Below are 17,676 nucleotides of genomic sequence, written 5' to 3'. Positions count from 1 at the left end.
TCTGTCACCGGGACACTCGGTGCTGTGTGCTTGCTGAGTAATTGGGTTCTGCTGTGTGATCTGAACCTGACATGAAAGTCGTTGCAACATTTATCAGGACACCTTACTGATATGTTTCTAATATATTGTCCTTATTGTGTTAATTCTGTGTGCAAATAAACTAAACGTAAACTCTTCTTTCTTCTTTCAGTATAAAGAAGTGGCGCTGCAGGTAAGAAACACTCAAATTGGCATCTCTCCTGGAAACTGCTGACATGTCTGTTTCGCTCTTTTAAAAGATTTTGCCATTTGTGCCTTCTGTGAGAGTAACGATGCAGGCAGGAAATGAGGCGATGGAGGGAGGGCTGTATGACATGTAATTAAAGTGCAGACTGCTCACCAGCACCCCCCCATTTACTTTTTCTTCTCTGGGGTGGTGCTGTATAAGATATTGTAGATTGGATATCTGCACTGCATTGGTTGTGAAGACTAACAAGGACTTTAGCTACCTCTGAATTAGAGCAGGGCGATATGACCAAAAATATTTATCACCATATACATTTGAAAATTTGCAATAATGATATAACTGACGATATAATTGACACGAGACCAAATACTTTACAACTCCACAACTTTATTAGTGCAAAAAAACCCCATCAATGTATTTTCACTTAAACAAGCAGCTGTTTTTTTATGTGCATTAAAGTTATATAAAAATGTAACACTGCAAATTTGTTGCTGACAGTTTAACCAAAAGACATTTCCAGTGGAAACTGGCCGACATATCCTCAGCATAACCATGTATAATATCCACAAAACTTAAAAAGAGGTTAAACACACACAATACGGTAATATTATGTTGAAGCACAGTACGTATCACTCCGCGAGGCTCCGCCTACGATAGCTGTAATGCTCCAACAATCCATCAAGCGGTGCGGCTTCGTAGCTTAGCAAAGTCGTCCTGAAACATGTGACAGATTTTCGAGCGCCGTGCACATAAAATCGTCTCGAGGTCAGTAAACACAACCAGAATTCAAACATAAGGCACACGGGATTATAAGGGGCTCTGTCGACTTTCATAAAAATCACAGGATTGATTTTAAGTGTGTCGTATTTTCCAAACAACACGGTAATAACGACGGCCCGCTAGCATGCGCTACCAAAAATAGTGCTTTGTTGTGTATCTGACGAAAGCTAAACCAGTTCCACCAGTGAAGCTGCAGCATTTTTACAAACCAGTTCTGGTTCATCTGGTTCATTCAACGATCCACTTTCGCTCTTCTCATTCTGCGTCGCCGCCATGTGCGTATGTAAACAAAGGCACTGCGCATGCATGTTTTACCCATATTCTATCGCCATATTTCATTTTCTTATCGTTGCCCAACATTATACCGGTGTTACCGTGAACGGTATGATATGGCCCAGCCCTACTCTGAATCACAGACCTAATTACACAAGCCAACCATCAGGAGGACTATAACAGGTTCTTTTCTCCAAACGAGAGCTCGTTAAGATAAATGTCACTCCAGTCAGTTTGGGCAACGTTTGGATTGCACTGGTCCCTCCTGCAGGAGCTTGTCCTTCTAACATGCCTGGCTCCAGGAAGCACTCTGGCATGCCCGTCTCAGATGAGGGATCATGTGTGTGTGTTGTTTCTCCCCATGTCACAGGGCCGACCCACAATCCACAAAGAGCAGAGGTTATCTGGTGGCTGGCTTGGAAACATCTCTGTGTCCCAGCAGAGGAGCTGGAGGCTGGAAGCTACGAGCTCGTTTGATTTGACATCCCTAAATAAATTCTCCTCTGTCTTTACTCTGTGTAGGATCCTAGCTCCAACCGCATTGCCCAGTGGCTGGATAAATCTGTTGTTGGCGGCATCCTTGATCTTTCACACCCCATGATTCCTGAGGCTGTACAAGGAAGCTACACCATCACTGCCTTGACAGACAAGGGAGAACAAATATCCCACAGCTTTGACATCAAAGAATACGGTGGGAGGAAAAAATGAAGCGTCTTCTCTTATAGACCAGAAATGATTACGAGCTCAGTCGATGTAAATGCTCAGCTACGGGGAGATCTGACTCTGTTTCCTTTGCTCTAGTTTTGCCAAAGTATGAAGTGAAGGTTCATCTGCCCAGTGTGATTACCGTCCTGGATCAGGAGGCAGCACTGAAGATTTGTGGAAAGTAAATGTCCCAGTCGAACAGAAACTGGTGTTCTTGTCTGTGTTGGTTCAAAGAAATCCAGCTGGGCAGCGCTGGTGCTAAGATGAGTCTGGATTTGTGGGAACAACAAACTGCCTGTAGCAATGATGTTTTCCTTATTTTGTCTGTACTTTGATATAATAGTACTTTTTACTAGAGGAATTTGAGTATTTATATAATTCATACTATTAACAGTGGCCAGCTGGGAAAAGCTCTGAGGCTGGCTAGACTCTGTACCAGTCATGTTTCCGGCATAGGTGAAAATTAACGTTGGCTGAATGATCTGACCTTGCTGGCATCATCATCAACAACTAACATGATCCGGCCGTTCCAACAAATCTCATCTTTGTGTGTGTTCTTAACAGATACACGTATGGGAAACCTGTTATTGGTTTGGTGATGGCACGGTTCTGCAGAAACGCCATCCGTTTCTTCTGGTTTTCATCTCCCCAAAACGAAGACCTCTGCGAGACCTACGTACTAACTGTGAGTGTTCAGATGTTAACAGAGACGCTAACTGTGCTGCAGTCAGTCCTTTTCACTGATGTTACTTTCTTGGTGTTCACTTTCTGTGATCTTCTAGACGGATAAAAGTGGATGTGCTACACACACTGTGAACATGACGGCGTTTTCTCTGCACAAGAACATGTACGGTGACACGTTTGAGGTGACTGCTGAGATGGAAGAGTATGGCACAGGTAGGCAGACTAAAAGCCGACTGTTCATCAACGTAGCACGGCAAATTCCTGATGACCTGCGATCTGTATGCTAACTACCATCTAGGCGTCACTCTTAAAGGCTACGGGCAGACCAGCTTCACCTGTGACATCAGAACTGTCACCTTCGAGGACGTACCTGAGGCATACAAGCCTGGCATCCCGTTTGAAGGAAAGGTAACCAGACTCATCCTGCTGTCAGGACATTGCACAGCAGGATTCATGAGCTTCTCATCTGATCCTACCGTGAGGTGGACGTGTTTCTTCTGGAGCCCAAAAGATTCTAGAATCTGGACGATGTAACATTGCATTTGTTACAATGTAACTAGTAGGGGTGCAACGATACACAAAATTCACGGTTCGGTTCGATATGTTTTCGATACAAAAAAATGTTCACGCCTTTTTAATTTGTCATTTATTAAAATTATAAATATATATTTTAACTCAAAAGTACAGTTTTTAAATTTAATGTTGCTGAAACAACAAAGTAATAAAATAATAAATCTATCTGATGGAGGAATCCCTCATCTTTGGAAAAGAGAGTTTATTACAGAGAAATGGCTCTTTCCAAAATAAAAGCTCTACTATACGCTTCTTCTGGGCTATATTCTCAGCAGCATATTAAACATATCAGGTCCCCATAAGGAGAATCATGTGCTAACCGCTGACTCCGGTAAAGTTTGTAGCATGCTGCTTGTTGTTTTTGTCTGCTTCCACTTGTCTTTGCACCAGGATGATGTCGGAGTAAATGTGCAGTCATATTCGTTGTGTTCCCACTAGTGCTGTCAGCGTTAATCTGAAATGACATTAACGCCACAACACGGCAAATCTCCGTTAATGAGCTACCGCGGATCGCCCCGTGCGTGGGGCTGGACAGCGTCAACACGTTAACGAGCTAACTGCGCTAACGCACTAGTTCCCACCCATGTAATTGAGCATTGCGTGGCACATCCGACATACTGTTTTACTTTAGTCCATGACGCGCTTACCTTCAGGGTCATACGTCACATGAAGACCAAAATAGTTCCAGACGCCAGATCTGAATGAGGGTGGGGGAGGTTCAATTTGCCATGTTGCAAGGAGCTTAACTTCTGTCTTGCTAGCTTGCGCTGCGCTCAGTGGATCTGCGTTCGACTACTCCGCCAGTGTTGCCAACTCCTCAGTAAGGAAAATCGCTATTGGTTGTCCTAAAAGTCGCTAGAAGTCGCTAAATGACGTCATCACCTAATTTGCATAATTGGTCATGCTAATGTAATTGTAACCTACGCTGCTGGAGAGAGAAATAACATCGTGGACGAGACATAAAGTGAGCAAAAAATGTCCTAAATGCATTTAGAATTTATTTAGAACTACAAATTAAATTTCTTTTAGCAATTATTGTTTTTTGTAATGTCTTTCACGTCTTTTTTTAGCGACTTTTTTTAGAAAAAAAGTCGCTAGGGGGTTTGAAAACTCGCTAAATATAGCGACAAAGTCGCTAAGTTGGCAACACTGTACTCCGCCTAGGCTGCACTGTCGAGCGCTCGACACAGACAGCACCGTCAGAAGAAAAGTTGATAAAATAAATTACAAATGTTGTATTGTTCGATACATATGCGTACCGAACCGAAAGCACTGTATCGAACGGTTCAATATCGATACGAGTATCGTTGCACCCCTAGTAACTAGATGTATGAAATAGTATTTAGGGATGCTTTGAGTCATGCAGAGGAAGCTAATCAAGGGCAATAACAATCATTATTACGGAGATGTGCGAGTCTTGTTACAACTTCTTACTCTGTCTTGTTCACAGATCAAAGTTGTTGGTCCAGACAACAAGCCTGTTGCCAATGAGGCAGTGTACTTGTTTGTTGGTAGCTCACTGAAACTAGAGCTCACCACAGACGTGAATGGCGTGGCTTTGTTTTCTCTGGGCACGTCTCTTTGGAAGGACAGTGTGCATCTGAAGGTTGGTTACATTGTAATGAAATTAGTTACTTTTTAATATTTTATTATTTTCAAGTGTCTAACCCAGTGTTTCCAAACCTTTTGGAGCCACGGCACATATTTCACGTTAGAAAAATATCACAAAAAGCATATTGATCATTTTTCCCCGCACATCAGGTGTAGCGGTATTGGCTCGGTTTGTCCCCAGTTACCTTTTTGCTTCTTCTGACCACTACTCATGCTAGGGCCTTCATCTGGGTCAGAGGTTTCTACTTTTTCTTTCAAATATTTATCTATTGCTAGTATGCGCTGCGCTGTGTCAGTCACAGCACGACTATTATGTAATTTCTTCTTCATCTTCTATTTTGCTGGCAGTTTTTTTGTTTTTTTTTTTTTTTTTTTTTTTTTTTATTTATATAGCGCCAAATCACAACAAATGTCGCCTCAAGGCGCTTCATAGATACAGAGAAAAGCCCAACAATCATATGACCCCCTATGAGCAAGCACTTTGGCGACAGTGGGAAGGAAAAACTCCCTTTTAACAGGAAGAAACCTCCGGCAGAACCAGGCTCAGGGAGGGGCGGCCATCTGCTGCGACCGGTTGGGGTGAGAGAAGGGAGACAGGATAAAGACATGCTGTGGAAGAGAGACAGAGATTAATAACAGATACGATTCAATACAGAGAGGTCTGTTAATACCTAGTGAGTGAGAAAGGTGACTGGAAAGGAAAAACTCAATGCATCATGGGAATCCCCCGGCAGCCTACATCTATTGCAGCATAACTAAGGGAGGATTCAGGGTCACCTGGTCCAGCCCTAACTATATGCTTTAGCAAAAAGGAAGGTTTTAAGCCTAATCTTAAAAGTAGAGATAGTGTCTGTCTCCTGAATCCAAACTGGAAGCTGGTTCCACAGAAGAGGGGCCTGAAAACTGAAGGCTCTCCCTCCCATTCTACTTTTAAATACTCTAGGAACAACAAGTAGGCCTGCAGAGCGGGAGCGAAGTGCTCTAATAGGGTGATATGGTACTACAAGGTCATTAAGATAAGATGGGGCCTGATTATTTAAGACCTTGTATGTGAGGAGCAGGATTTTGAATTCAATTCTGGATTTAACAGGAAGCCAATGAAGGGAAGCCAAAACAGGAGAAATATGCTCTCTCTTTCTAGTCCCTGTCAGTACTCTTGCTGCAGCATTTTGGATTAACTGAAGGCTTTTCAGTGAGTTTTTTGGACATCCTGATAATAATGAATTGCAGTAGTCTAGCCTGGAAGTAATAAATGCATGAACTAGTTTTTCAGCGTCACTCTGAGACAGGATATTTCTAATTTTAGAGATGTTGCGCAAATGGAAGAACGCAGTCTTACATATTTGTTTAATATGTGCGTTGAAGGACATATCCTGGTCAAAAATGACTCCAAGGTTCCTCACAGTGTTACTGGAGGCCAAGGTAATGCCATCCAGAGTAAGAATCTGGTTAGATACCATATTTCTAAGCTTTTCAGCGCCGAGTACAATAACCTCAGTTTTATCTGAGTTAAGAAGCAGAAAGTTAGTGGCCATCCAAGTCTTTATGTCTTTAAGACATTCCTGCAGTTTAACTAATTGGTGTGTGTTATCTGGCTTCATGGACAGATAGAGCTGGGTGTCATCTGCATAGCAGTGAAAATGTATGCTATGTCTTCTAATGATGCTGCCTAGGGGAAGCATGTATAATGTAAACAGAATTGGTCCTAGCACCGAACCCTGTGGAACTCCATAATTAACCTCAGTGTGTGAAGAGGACTCTCCATTTACATGCACAAATTGGAGTCTATTAGATAGATATGATACAAACCACTGCAGTGCAATACCTGTAATACCTACAGCATGTTCTAATCGCTCTAATAGGATATTATGGTCAACAGTATCGAATGCTGCACTAAGGTCAAGAAGGACAAGCACAGAGATGAGTCCACTGTCAGAGGCCATAAGAAGATCATTTGTAACCTTCACTAAAGCTGTTTCTGTGGTGTTATGAGCTCTGAAACCTGACTGAAACTCTTCAAATAAACCATTCCTCTGCAGATGATCTGTTAGCTGTTTGACAACTACTCTTTCAAGGATTTTTGATATGAAAGGAAGGTTGGAGATTGGCCTATAATTAGCTAAGACTGCTGGGTCTAGAGATGGCTTTTTGAGTAAAGGTTTAACTGCAGCCACCTTGAAGGCCTGTGGTACATAGCCGATTATTAGAGATAGGTTGATCATATATAAGATCGAAGAATTAATCAATGGCAGGACTTCTTTGAGCAGTTTTGTAGGAATGGGGTCTAAAAGACACGTTGATGGTTTGGAGGAAGTAATTATTGAAGTTAACTCAGAAAGATCAATTGGAGAAAAAGAGTCTAACTTAACATCAATGGAACTAAGAGTAGCTGTAGATAATATTACATCTGTGGGATGATTATTGGTAATTTTTTCTCTAATGATAAAAATTTTATTTGTGAAGAAGTTCATGAAGTCATCACTAGTTAACGTTAAAGGGATGGTTGGCTCAAAAGAGCTCTGACTGTTTGTCAGCCTGGCTACAGTGCTGAAGAGAAACCTGGGGTTGTTCTTATTTTCTTCAATCAGTGATGAGTAGTAAGCTGTTCTGGCTTTGCGGAGGGCTTTCTTATAAAGCAACAAACTATTTCTCCAGGCTAAATGATGATCCTCTAAATTTGTGACACGCCATTTCCTCTCCAGATTACGAGTCATCTGCTTTAGGGTACGTGTTTGAGAATTATACCACGGGGTCAGGTACTTCTGATTAGAGACCTTAGTTTTCACTGGAGCTACAGTATCCAGAGTCGTACGTAGTGAGGAGGTGAAATTATTAACAAGATAATCGACCTCTGTTGGGGTAGCGTTCAGATAGCTGCTCTGCTCTGTGTTGGTACAGGGCATTGACGATGATAACAGTGGGTAGATTATATTCTTAAACTTAGTTACAGCGCTTTCAGAAAGACATCTACTTTGATAAAGTCCACTCTCCACTGCTGCGTAATCAATTATTGTAAATGTAAATGTTATCAAGAAATGATCAGACAGGAGAGGGTTTTCAGGAAACACTGTTAAATGTTCAGTTTCTATGCCATATGTTAAAACAAGATCTAGAGTGTGATTAAAGTGGTGGGTGGGTTCTTTTACATTTTGAGAGAAACCAATTGAGTCTAACAACAGATTAAATGCCATGTTGAGGCTGTCATTTTTAGCATCTACATGGATGTTAAAATCACCCACAATAATTATTTTATCTGAGCTCAGAACTAAATTAGATATAAAGTCTGAGAAATCAGACAGAAACTCTGTGTAAGGCCCAGGTGGACGATAGATGATAACAAGTAAGACTGGTTTCTGAGTTTCACAGCTGGGGTGGACAATGTTAAGCATCAGGCTTTCAAATGAATTAAAAGTCTGTCTTGGTCTTTCATTAATTAATAGACTGGTGTGAAAAATTGCTGCCACACCACCCCCTCGACCTGTGCTTCGAGGTTTCTGGTAGTTAGAATGACTCGGGGGTGTTGATTCATTTAAACTAATATAATCATCCTGCTGCAACCAGGTTTCTGTAAGGCAGAGTAAATCAATTTGTTGATCAATTATTAAGTCATGTACTAACAGAGACTTGGAGGAGAGAGACCTAATATTTAATAATCCACATTTCACTGTTTTACTCTTTGGTTCAGATGTGGATACTGTATTGTTCTTTCTTTGTGATTGTTTAAGTTGTTTGTTGCTGGTTTTTAGTTTGTTTTTTGTCTTTTTGGAAGCAGACACAGTCTCTATGGAGATGGGTTTTTGGGGGGGTAGCAGGAGGAGAGAAGCTGCAGAGAGGCGTGTAAGACTGCAACTCTGCTTCCTGGTCCCAACTCTGGATAGTCATGTTTTGAGGGGTTTAATAAATTTGTCGATATTTCTAGAAATGAGAGCTGCTCCATCCAAAGTGGGATGGATGCCATCTCTCCTAACAAGACCAGGTTTCCTCCAGAAGGTTTGCCAATTATCTATGAAGCCCACATCGTTTCTGGGACACCACTCAGACAGCCAGCAATTTAAGGAGAACATGCGGCTAAACATGTCACTCCTGGTCTGATTGGGGAGGGGACCAGAGAAAACTACAGAGTCCGACATTGTTTTGGCAAAGTTACACACCGTTGGCAACAGATTTAATTAGAGCAGGTAGTTGTGGCCCTCTAGTGGAAGAGAATGTCATTGTTCTGCCCGTCACGGCGATCACTGATCAGATGGAACCAGATAATCTTCCACGGTCACAGCGCACTGGTTGGGAAACACTGGTCTAATGTGAAGAGTAGGGATTTGATATTTGACCTCACTTTGTCAACAGGCGAGTTCAAAAAATACAACGGAGCATGACCATTATGTTTATGGTTTGAGGAGACCAAACTACAGGGCGAGCCACCACCATGTCACAGCGTTTTACTCCAAGAGTAGCAGTTTTCTGAAGCTCATGCAGGCCAGCAGTAAGCTGCCCTGTGACAGTGAAGCGACTGTGCGTGCCCAGTACATCATCCAGGGAGAGGAGCTGGAGAAAGGGCAGGAGGTCCTCGACTTCTTTTATCTGGTACGTGTAAGGGATTGTGGCGTGAACCCACCCAGTGTTCATTGAAACACGATTTTGGTGATCTGCATGTTTGTAGCTTGAGTCTAAATGATTTTTCTCTAAAGACTTTTGTGCACACGTTTGAGATGTATTGGAGATATACATAAACACACCCTCATAGTGAAGTTTCTGTCTTTCTTTGCAGGTGCAGTCCAGAGGTTCAGTAGTGCAGCATGGTCGTATCCCAGTGGCTGTCAAAGTGGGAATTGGTACGAACGAGACGAAAGCTAATTTTGAAGTACAAGTCTGTGATTTTAGAGTTAGACATCCTATGAAAAAAGCCCTTTAAAGTTGCATCAAAGCGTGTAGGGGTGAGGTTGGGGTGGTAGAGCAGGTCATCCACTAATTTCAGTATTCTACTATTAGCTATCTAGCCCTAATGTCAAAAAACTATTAAGTCTGCATCAGTGGTCAAATATACCTTTAGTTATCATAAACAAGGCCATTTTATGTAATGCTATGCATCCACTTTGTAATGTGGAGTACAGTATAGGTTGTCCAAAATGGTCCTCAGTAAATAGTGGTATATTTATATATAAGAAACATGGGAGGCAGATGACCTGTGATGACATGCGCACAGCCCTGCCTGCACATATAACCCTGTCATCACAATCATCGTGGCTCAAGAGTTGGCAGTTCGTCTTGTAATCGGAAGGTTGCCGGTTCGAGCCCCGGCTTGGACAGTCTCGGTCGTTGTGTCCTTGGGCAAGACACTTCACCTACCGCCTACTGGTGGTGGTCAGAGGGCCCGGTGGCGCCAGTGTCCGGCAGCCTCGCCTCTGTCAGTGCGCCCCAGGGTGGCTGTGGCTACAACGTAGCTGCCATCACCAGTGTGTGGATGGGTGGATGACTGGATGTGTAAAGCACTTTGGGGTCCTTGGGGACTAAGTAAAGCGCTATACAAGTACAGGCCATTTACCATTTATCTCTCAGTTGTTACGCTCGTCACCTCATTGAGAACACCTCTGGTGAGTTGGGCTAGTTAGCTCTGTTATCTGCTGACTTGAACTTAGCTTAACTGCCCATTGGTGTTGGACTCTACCACGCAGTTGGTGAGTAGGCTACCCGCAGAGTTTTCCTGTGCAGCCTTTTACTTTGCGTTTTGGAATGGACTCCAAACTGAAGCGAGCAAAGCAGAAATCTTCTGTTCGCCCCTGTCCTTCCCTGTCCTCAGGGGTGACAGCAACCAGCACGATGCCTGCCCTGTCTGCCTGGGATCTTTCACGCCATGAGAGTGTTGACGGAGCCCAAAGCCTGTGCCAGGTCCGCACTCGACCCTTTAAAGACGGCTGACATTTATGGAAAAGGTGCTGGGACAGACGGCTGTCACACAACACGACCCTCACTTCTTTGTGTCTGGAGCCCTTCTTCTTCCAAGTCTGAGGACAAGGATTATCCGGTCGGTGTCCCCCACAATTAGCTGGGCTGACCACATGGAATATGTTGATGGGTTAACCGAAGACGAGCTGGAACCATGCAGGAGCGCCAGCATGTCATCGTCTCCCCAGGAAGACGATGACATGCTGGACATCAGCCTGGACAGCCATGGTTTGTCGGAGGTCCAAGCACTGCATATCCTCTGTGTCGCAGCTGGAGAGGATATCTTGGGCTCAGGCCATGAGCTCCGTCACCATGCTCCAGACATACCAGGCGATGTGCCTGGTGGAGCTCGGATCACTGGTTCCTGATGACAGCCTGCTTGCACCTCTTCTTAAAGAGGTCGGAGTCGCCACAGATTACACCCTCCGTGTGTCCTGCTGTGCAGCGCTCTCCCTGGGCAGAGGGATGGCTTCGACAGCATTGGTGCAGAAGCACCAGTGGCTCACCCTCTGTGATGTCCCGGATAGGGACGGGGCTGTATATCTGGATAAACCAGTGGCTGGACTGGGTTATTCGGACACTCGCTTGAAGTCATGAGGAAGAAGTAGACAGAAACTCTGTGCGACGTCAGTTGAAGCTCCAGCCTGCAGCTAGCTCTCACGGGGCTGTCGCTCCTCTGCCGTCTGGAAAGAGACTGCTGCCCGCTGCTGTGGTTGGTGTGCCTCCAGTGGGTGCTGAGTTCTGCGCCAGCCAGCTTGGAGGAAAGGCCCACTTTTGGGCCGCTAGCAGGACCCGGCGCCCAGGAGGAAGAAGCCTCAGCCCAAGCCTCAAGCACAAACCGTCTGCACACAAAATGCCTCAGCTTGTAACTCCCTGTTCAGGTGTGTTGAATGTTCAGGTGACCACATCAAGTGTTCCCGCTGTTTTTCAGTGTTGTGCCGCAGGTAAGGTGCCTCCAATAAAATGTATGAATGTACATGTTCCCATGTTACAATCAATAAAGAGTGTTTATTCTCAAACAATCACAAATGCTCAGCCTGCAGGCAGAATGAGGCAGGTCAGGCAGGTGATGCATTTCCCTGCAGACACACTGGGGGCGACAGTGTCTCACTGGCGGTGCTGCAGATCAGCCGGCTGGCTGCTCACTTCCTCAGTGACATGCTTGCGCCCGCTCTCCGTGGGTGCTGTGAACTGTTGCCATGGGTTACCGGTTGCAGTTTGGGGTCTCTACGAAGTATCTACGAACATGCAAGTTTAACACTCAGACAGCTCTTGAATGCAGTCGTCCCGGGAGATTGGTTTGCAACGGTCGATCTAACAGATGCTTATTTTCATGTGGCTATACACCGGAAACACAGGCAGTTTCTGAGGTTTGCATTCGAGGGCGTAGCCTACGAATACCTGGTGCTGCCGTTCAGGCTGTCGCTCGCTCCTCACATCTTTGCAAAAAGTGCCGAGGTAGCACCAGCGACCATCAGAGAGAGGCATCCAAGTCAGCAGATTTCCTTGCTTGTTGGGAAATGTGCTCCCTTTCCAGCCGCGCACGTTTGTCGGAGCACAGAATGGGCTGCATTTCATCGCCGCCTCGCTCAGTTTCAGCTGGGACGCAGACAGCGATTCCAGACTATATTAAGTTTTTTTGGGCATGATGGCATCTATGATCGCCGTAATGCCACTTGGACTTTTAAAGATGAGAGCTTTTCAATGCTGGACCCTCTCTCACCGCCTGTGTGCATCGCATCACTTCTGGAGGAGGCTGATGGTAACCGCGTCTCTCATGCTAGCTCACCGTCCTTTGAGGGAGCCCAGGCTGCTGCAACAAGGCTCTTGAATTGGGAGGGTGTTGTTTCGCAAGGTGGTGTCCACAGATGCTTCCCTAACTGGGTGGGGAGCGCTGTGCGAGGGTGCATCAGTAAGAGGGATCTGGACCAGCGCCCAGCGCGAGCTGCACATCAACCACTTAGAGCTGTTAGCAGTGTTCTTAGCTCTCAAACATTTCCATCCAGTCCTTGAGGGCCAGCATGTCTTAGTCAGGACAGACAATTCAACAGTGGTGTCTTACATAGACAGGCAGGGAGGAACACGCTCTCTTCCCCTGTTGAAGCTGTTTCGCTCTCTGCTGTTATGGTGCAGTGTTCATTTTCTGTCTCTAAGAGCCACCCATGCCCCAAGCCACCTGAACCTGGGGTCGGACCTTCTCTCCAGGGGGGGTCCTCTGGTGAGAGAATGGAGGTTACACCCTTTAATAGTGGCTCAGATTTGGGATCTATTTGGCAAGGTGCAAGTAGATCTTTTTGCTTCCAGGGTAAATACTCACTGCCCCCTGTTCTTCTCCATAATCGACCACGATGCACCCTTGGGCATGTACGCGCTAGCGCACCAATGGCAAGACGTGCTCCTGTATGCATTTCCCCCAGTGGAAATGATATCTCCAGTTCTAGAAAGAGTGCGACGGCAGTGTCTCTGATTCTAGTGGCCCCTTGGTGGCCCACAAAGTCGTGGTATGCAGAGATTATCAGCCTTCTGGCACTAAGTCCTTGGCAGCTTCCTCTCCGCACAGACTTCCTCTCTCAGGCGGGAGGACCCGCGCCCGGATCTGTGCCACCTTCATGCTTACCTGCTGAGAGGTTAAACTTGATTGCTAAGGGTTTGCCACCTAGTGTGATAGCGACAATTCAGAACACTAGGGCCTCATCTACTAGAGGCTTGTACGCTTACAAATGGCGAGCCTTCGAGCAATGGTGCCAGGACCGCCACACTCTCCCATTTCAGTGCTCTATTGTGGATGTTTTGACATTTCTGCAGGAGCTGCTGGATAAGGGCCTTTCATTTTTGACAATTAAGGTTTATTTAGCAGCTATATCTGCTTGTCATATTGGCTTTGACGGGGTGACACCAGGTGCACATCCCCTCGCCATACGTTTTTTGAAAGGAGTTCGCCAGCCGAGACCCGTGCTTAAGTCCAGTGTCCCTGCTTAGGACTCTTCTTTGGTGCTGGAGGCCCTTTGTAGCCCCCCGTTTGAACCCATTGAGTCTGTGGATATGAAATTTCTCTCATATAAAACTGCGTTTCTTCTCACTTTGGCTTCGGCAAAGCGAATGGGTGACCTTCATGCACTGTCTGTGCATCCCTGCTACACACAGTTCTCTCCTGATGGCACAAAGTCGTATTATCCCAAGGTCATTCCTGCAGCTTATAACTCAATGGAGTTTGAGTTACTGAGCTTTTGCTCCCCTCCTTTTGCACCTGAGGAGCAGAGGAGGATGCATTCTCTTTGTCCAGTGCATGTGCTCCGTACCTACATTGAGCGCACTCAGAATGTGCGTTTATGTGACCAGCTGTTTGTCTGCTTCGCTAATCCAGCCAGAGGTAGGGCTCTGTCTAAACAGAAGATGTCCCACTGGATTATAGAAGCTATCTCACTGGCGTACAGCACCAAAGGTCTTGCTTGGGGGTGAGAGCTCATGCCACCAGGGGGATGGCAACCTCATGGGCTCTTTTTAAGGGGGTGCCTGCAGGTGATATTTGTGCTGCAACTACTTGGACACTTTTGTGCGGTTTTATCGGTTGGACGTCACAGCCCCTTCGGTGGCTCGTACTGTCCGTTCTGCTGGGTCTAGCGCTCACTAATGTGGTGGTGGTCCGATGCCAGTTCGGTGGCTGGTCTGCAGTGTGTGTATATTTCTCCCATACTTGTACCGAGTGAATCAACTGAAAGGGACGAACAGTTATGTCTATAACTTCTGTTCCCTGAAGGAGAGGAACGAGGTACAACACAAGGTGGCCCCACTGAGCAGCTTGGCTCGGTGAAGAGCGGCTATCGAACTGAGGGATGACTGTGATGACAGCGGCTATATGTGCAGGCGGGGCCATGTGCGTGTCATCACAGGTCATCTGCCTTAAAGGCGTGAATAAAGGTTTCTTCAGCCAGGACACACAAGGGCGTGATATGCTATACTTATGTGTTGTATCTCATTCCTGTCCTTCAGGAAACAGAAGTTATAGACATAACTGTTCGTTCTTGATTATCTAATTACATTTTGCAAGTTTAGCTTCATGCTAATAATGTAGCTGATTTGCTCATTAGTCACGTGACTCAATATTATCTTGTTTATTTTGATAATTGCTGCCATGCTTTCTTTGGTTCTTCCTCAGTCAACAAAGGGGAGATGTCCGTGCCGCTCACTCGGATGTCAGACCTGGCACCATTTGCCCAGGTGGTCGTTTACACTTTGATGCCCAGTGGAGAGGCTGTTGCTGACAGCCATGACTTCCCTGTTCAGCTCTGCCTCAATAACAAGGTAGTACATTACCACATTAAGACCTCAAAGCCACCTGGGAATGTAGTGAAGGATGTGTGCATTTTAGAGAGCTAACATAAGGATAGACGGGCTTAATCTGTTTTCCGCCTCGGTATCTCCCACACAGGTGTCTCTGAAGTTCTCCTCCCTCCAGGAGCTTCCAGCAGAGAGGACCACCCTCAGTCTCAAGGCTCACCCTGGCTCCTTGTGCTCTGTTAGAGCTATTGACCAGAGCGTCCTGCTGCTCCAGGCTGAGCAGGAACTTACTGTCAGCTATGTACGACAATCCTACTTTGATCCACATTAAGAACACTACCATTACTATAGTTTGGTTTTGTAACATCTTCTACTTTCTACACCACTCAAAAAAATTAAATGCGTAGAAATAAGAAAACACTGGAAGACCTGTTGGCTCTTAATCAATTAAATATTCAAGTTCTTGAAGTTTAAAAGTATCTGAACAAACTAACATACATTGAAGTAGAAATATTGTTTTTAATTGCTTGATGAAAATCCTTTGCAGTCAAAGATTGCTTTCACATCCATCGACATCAACCAATGCAGTGTTTTCTCCCTTGAGCTGTTTTTTTGGCCTTTACTGCCTTCAGTTGCTGCTTGATTGTGGGATTCTCTGCTGCTGGTTTTGTCTTCAGTGTCTGACTTCACCACTGAAGAGTATCTCATTTCTTTACCTTGACAAGTCTTTGATTGTTTTTGCAGGTATTATCCATTTGCCCTAATCTGATCTGTTTTCTATCATTTGGCTGAATCTGAGCATAGAGTGCAGCTCTGTACACTTCACAATTCATCCTGCTACATCTATCAGCAGTCACATCATCAGTAAACATGAATGGCCCAGTTCCTCATGGCCTCCACCATGTTTGACAGATGATATGGTATGCTCCAGATCCTTATTTGTTCTCCTTTTCTCTTCTGGTCATTCTGCTACAGGTTTATGTTGGTTTCGTCAGTCAAAATACCCGTTTAGGGTCTCGTACATGTTTTCTAGTCAAGTCCAATCTGGCCTTCTTGTTGAGTGGAAGTAGTGGTTTGCATCTTGTTGTATACCCTGTATTCCCATTCATGAAAGCGTCTACTGATTATGTACTTTGACAATCGACGGTCTACCGCCTCAGGATTTCTCTTGATACTGCTAGATGGTGTAAAAGGGTTTTTCTTAACCGAGGGAACAAATCTGATCATCAGCTTTGGGTGTCTTCCATGGTGTTTTGGTGGTGTTGACCTAGCTTATATATATATATATATATATATATATATATATATATATATATATATATATATATATATATTCCTTCATTGTTAAGAATGCACCAAATTGGTCATTTGGCCACTCCTAAAGTTTTTGTATCTGATAGGTTTATTTTGTTTTTTCAGTGAAATGATGGCTTCTTTTATTTGTACAGACATCTATTTGGACCTTTTGAGACTTCCTGTGTGAAAGTTGAACATTTGGAAACGACTCTTTATTTTAGTAATTAGCAAACAGGCCTTGCCTATAAATTGTATAGTCACTTTTGAGTCTTGGTGGATGGATTCACAATCATACCAAGAATCATAGTTAAAAATTTAAATCATCTTGAGGGCTGTGGATGATGCAGTTTTCCTGATTCCATCTCTGTCTGCCTCTGGCTCCTGGGGGGCTGTGGCCATCACCTCCAAAACCATCTTTTTTTTAGTCGGTAGTGTTATTTCTCCAGTGCATCTGTTGTCACCTTCATTTGCATCAAAGAAAATATATATTTTATAATATGCCTCATTCACCCATTCAAACCCACTAATACAAGCACTTTTTTCCTACACCTGAGTGCTCCTAGATAGTAGACAATAATCTATGTAAGTGGTTTGCTGCTAATGGATGATAAGAGAAAAAGATCACCGCTATCACCCCACCAGGCTCATGTACAGATGTGTTTTCATGCAGGTATATAGTCAGCTGTCTGTGGAGAAGCTGTCTGGGTACTCCTATGATGTTGAGGACCCAGAGCCATATCCCTGCTACTCCTTGCCAGTGCCAGATATGGTAATAGATGCAGATTTGGAGGCAACAGCACCGCCAATACCGGCCATTGTGAGCGACAATCGGGGAGCACGGCGAGAAACACGTTCGATCTACTATGGACCAGGCAGACAGAAGAATGACGTCTACAGCATCTTTAAAGTAAAACATTTGTTCATCTAATCCATAGGTGTCAAACTCTGGCCCGCGGGCCAAATTTGGCCCGCAGCCTAATTACATTTGGCCCGCGAAGCCATACCAAATTACTATTAGAGCTGGCCTGCTGGTATTATACAGCTAATATATATATTGTTTAGGATTAAGCTTTGCTTGTTCCACATTCAGTTTTCCAGCAAAACGTATTTGAGTCCATAAGAAAAGATTCATTCTTATATCTGGAGGAAGATTTTTTTTTCAATAAATATTAATGTTAGCCCGCGACTTTGTTCCAGTTTTGAATTTTGGCCCACTGTGTATTTGAGTTTGACGCCCCTGATCTAATCTGATGTCTGACTGAAACTACACAGTAGTATTAATGTCTCCTATTAGCTGCAGAAGACATGAT

At 44.6% G+C, this 17,676-nt stretch overlaps 1 protein-coding gene across 1 annotated transcript in view; it reads left to right on the top strand.

Annotated features, from left to right (window-relative positions):
- Positions 1-17,676, top strand: part of a2m1 (alpha-2-macroglobulin 1) — a 63,471-nt gene that overhangs the window by 8,885 nt on the left and 36,910 nt on the right. Inside the window, exons 5-16 of the mRNA XM_085131499.1 lie at positions 191-211; positions 1,802-1,970; positions 2,081-2,165; positions 2,549-2,669; positions 2,767-2,881; positions 2,967-3,076; positions 4,692-4,847; positions 9,197-9,433; positions 9,618-9,681; positions 14,949-15,094; positions 15,222-15,371; positions 17,037-17,273. Of these exons, the coding sequence (XP_084987625.1) occupies positions 191-211; positions 1,802-1,970; positions 2,081-2,165; positions 2,549-2,669; positions 2,767-2,881; positions 2,967-3,076; positions 4,692-4,847; positions 9,197-9,433; positions 9,618-9,681; positions 14,949-15,094; positions 15,222-15,371; positions 17,037-17,273 (1,611 nt within the window). The remainder of the gene's footprint in view (positions 1-190; positions 212-1,801; positions 1,971-2,080; positions 2,166-2,548; positions 2,670-2,766; positions 2,882-2,966; positions 3,077-4,691; positions 4,848-9,196; positions 9,434-9,617; positions 9,682-14,948; positions 15,095-15,221; positions 15,372-17,036; positions 17,274-17,676) is intronic.

The sequence above is a fragment of the Neolamprologus multifasciatus genome, chromosome 14, assembly GCF_963576455.1.
Source record: "Neolamprologus multifasciatus chromosome 14, fNeoMul1.2, whole genome shotgun sequence".
Lineage (NCBI taxonomy): Eukaryota > Metazoa > Chordata > Actinopteri > Cichliformes > Cichlidae > Neolamprologus > Neolamprologus multifasciatus.
Note: the sequence above shows the minus strand (reverse complement) of the source record. Positions and strands in the feature narration are given on the sequence as shown.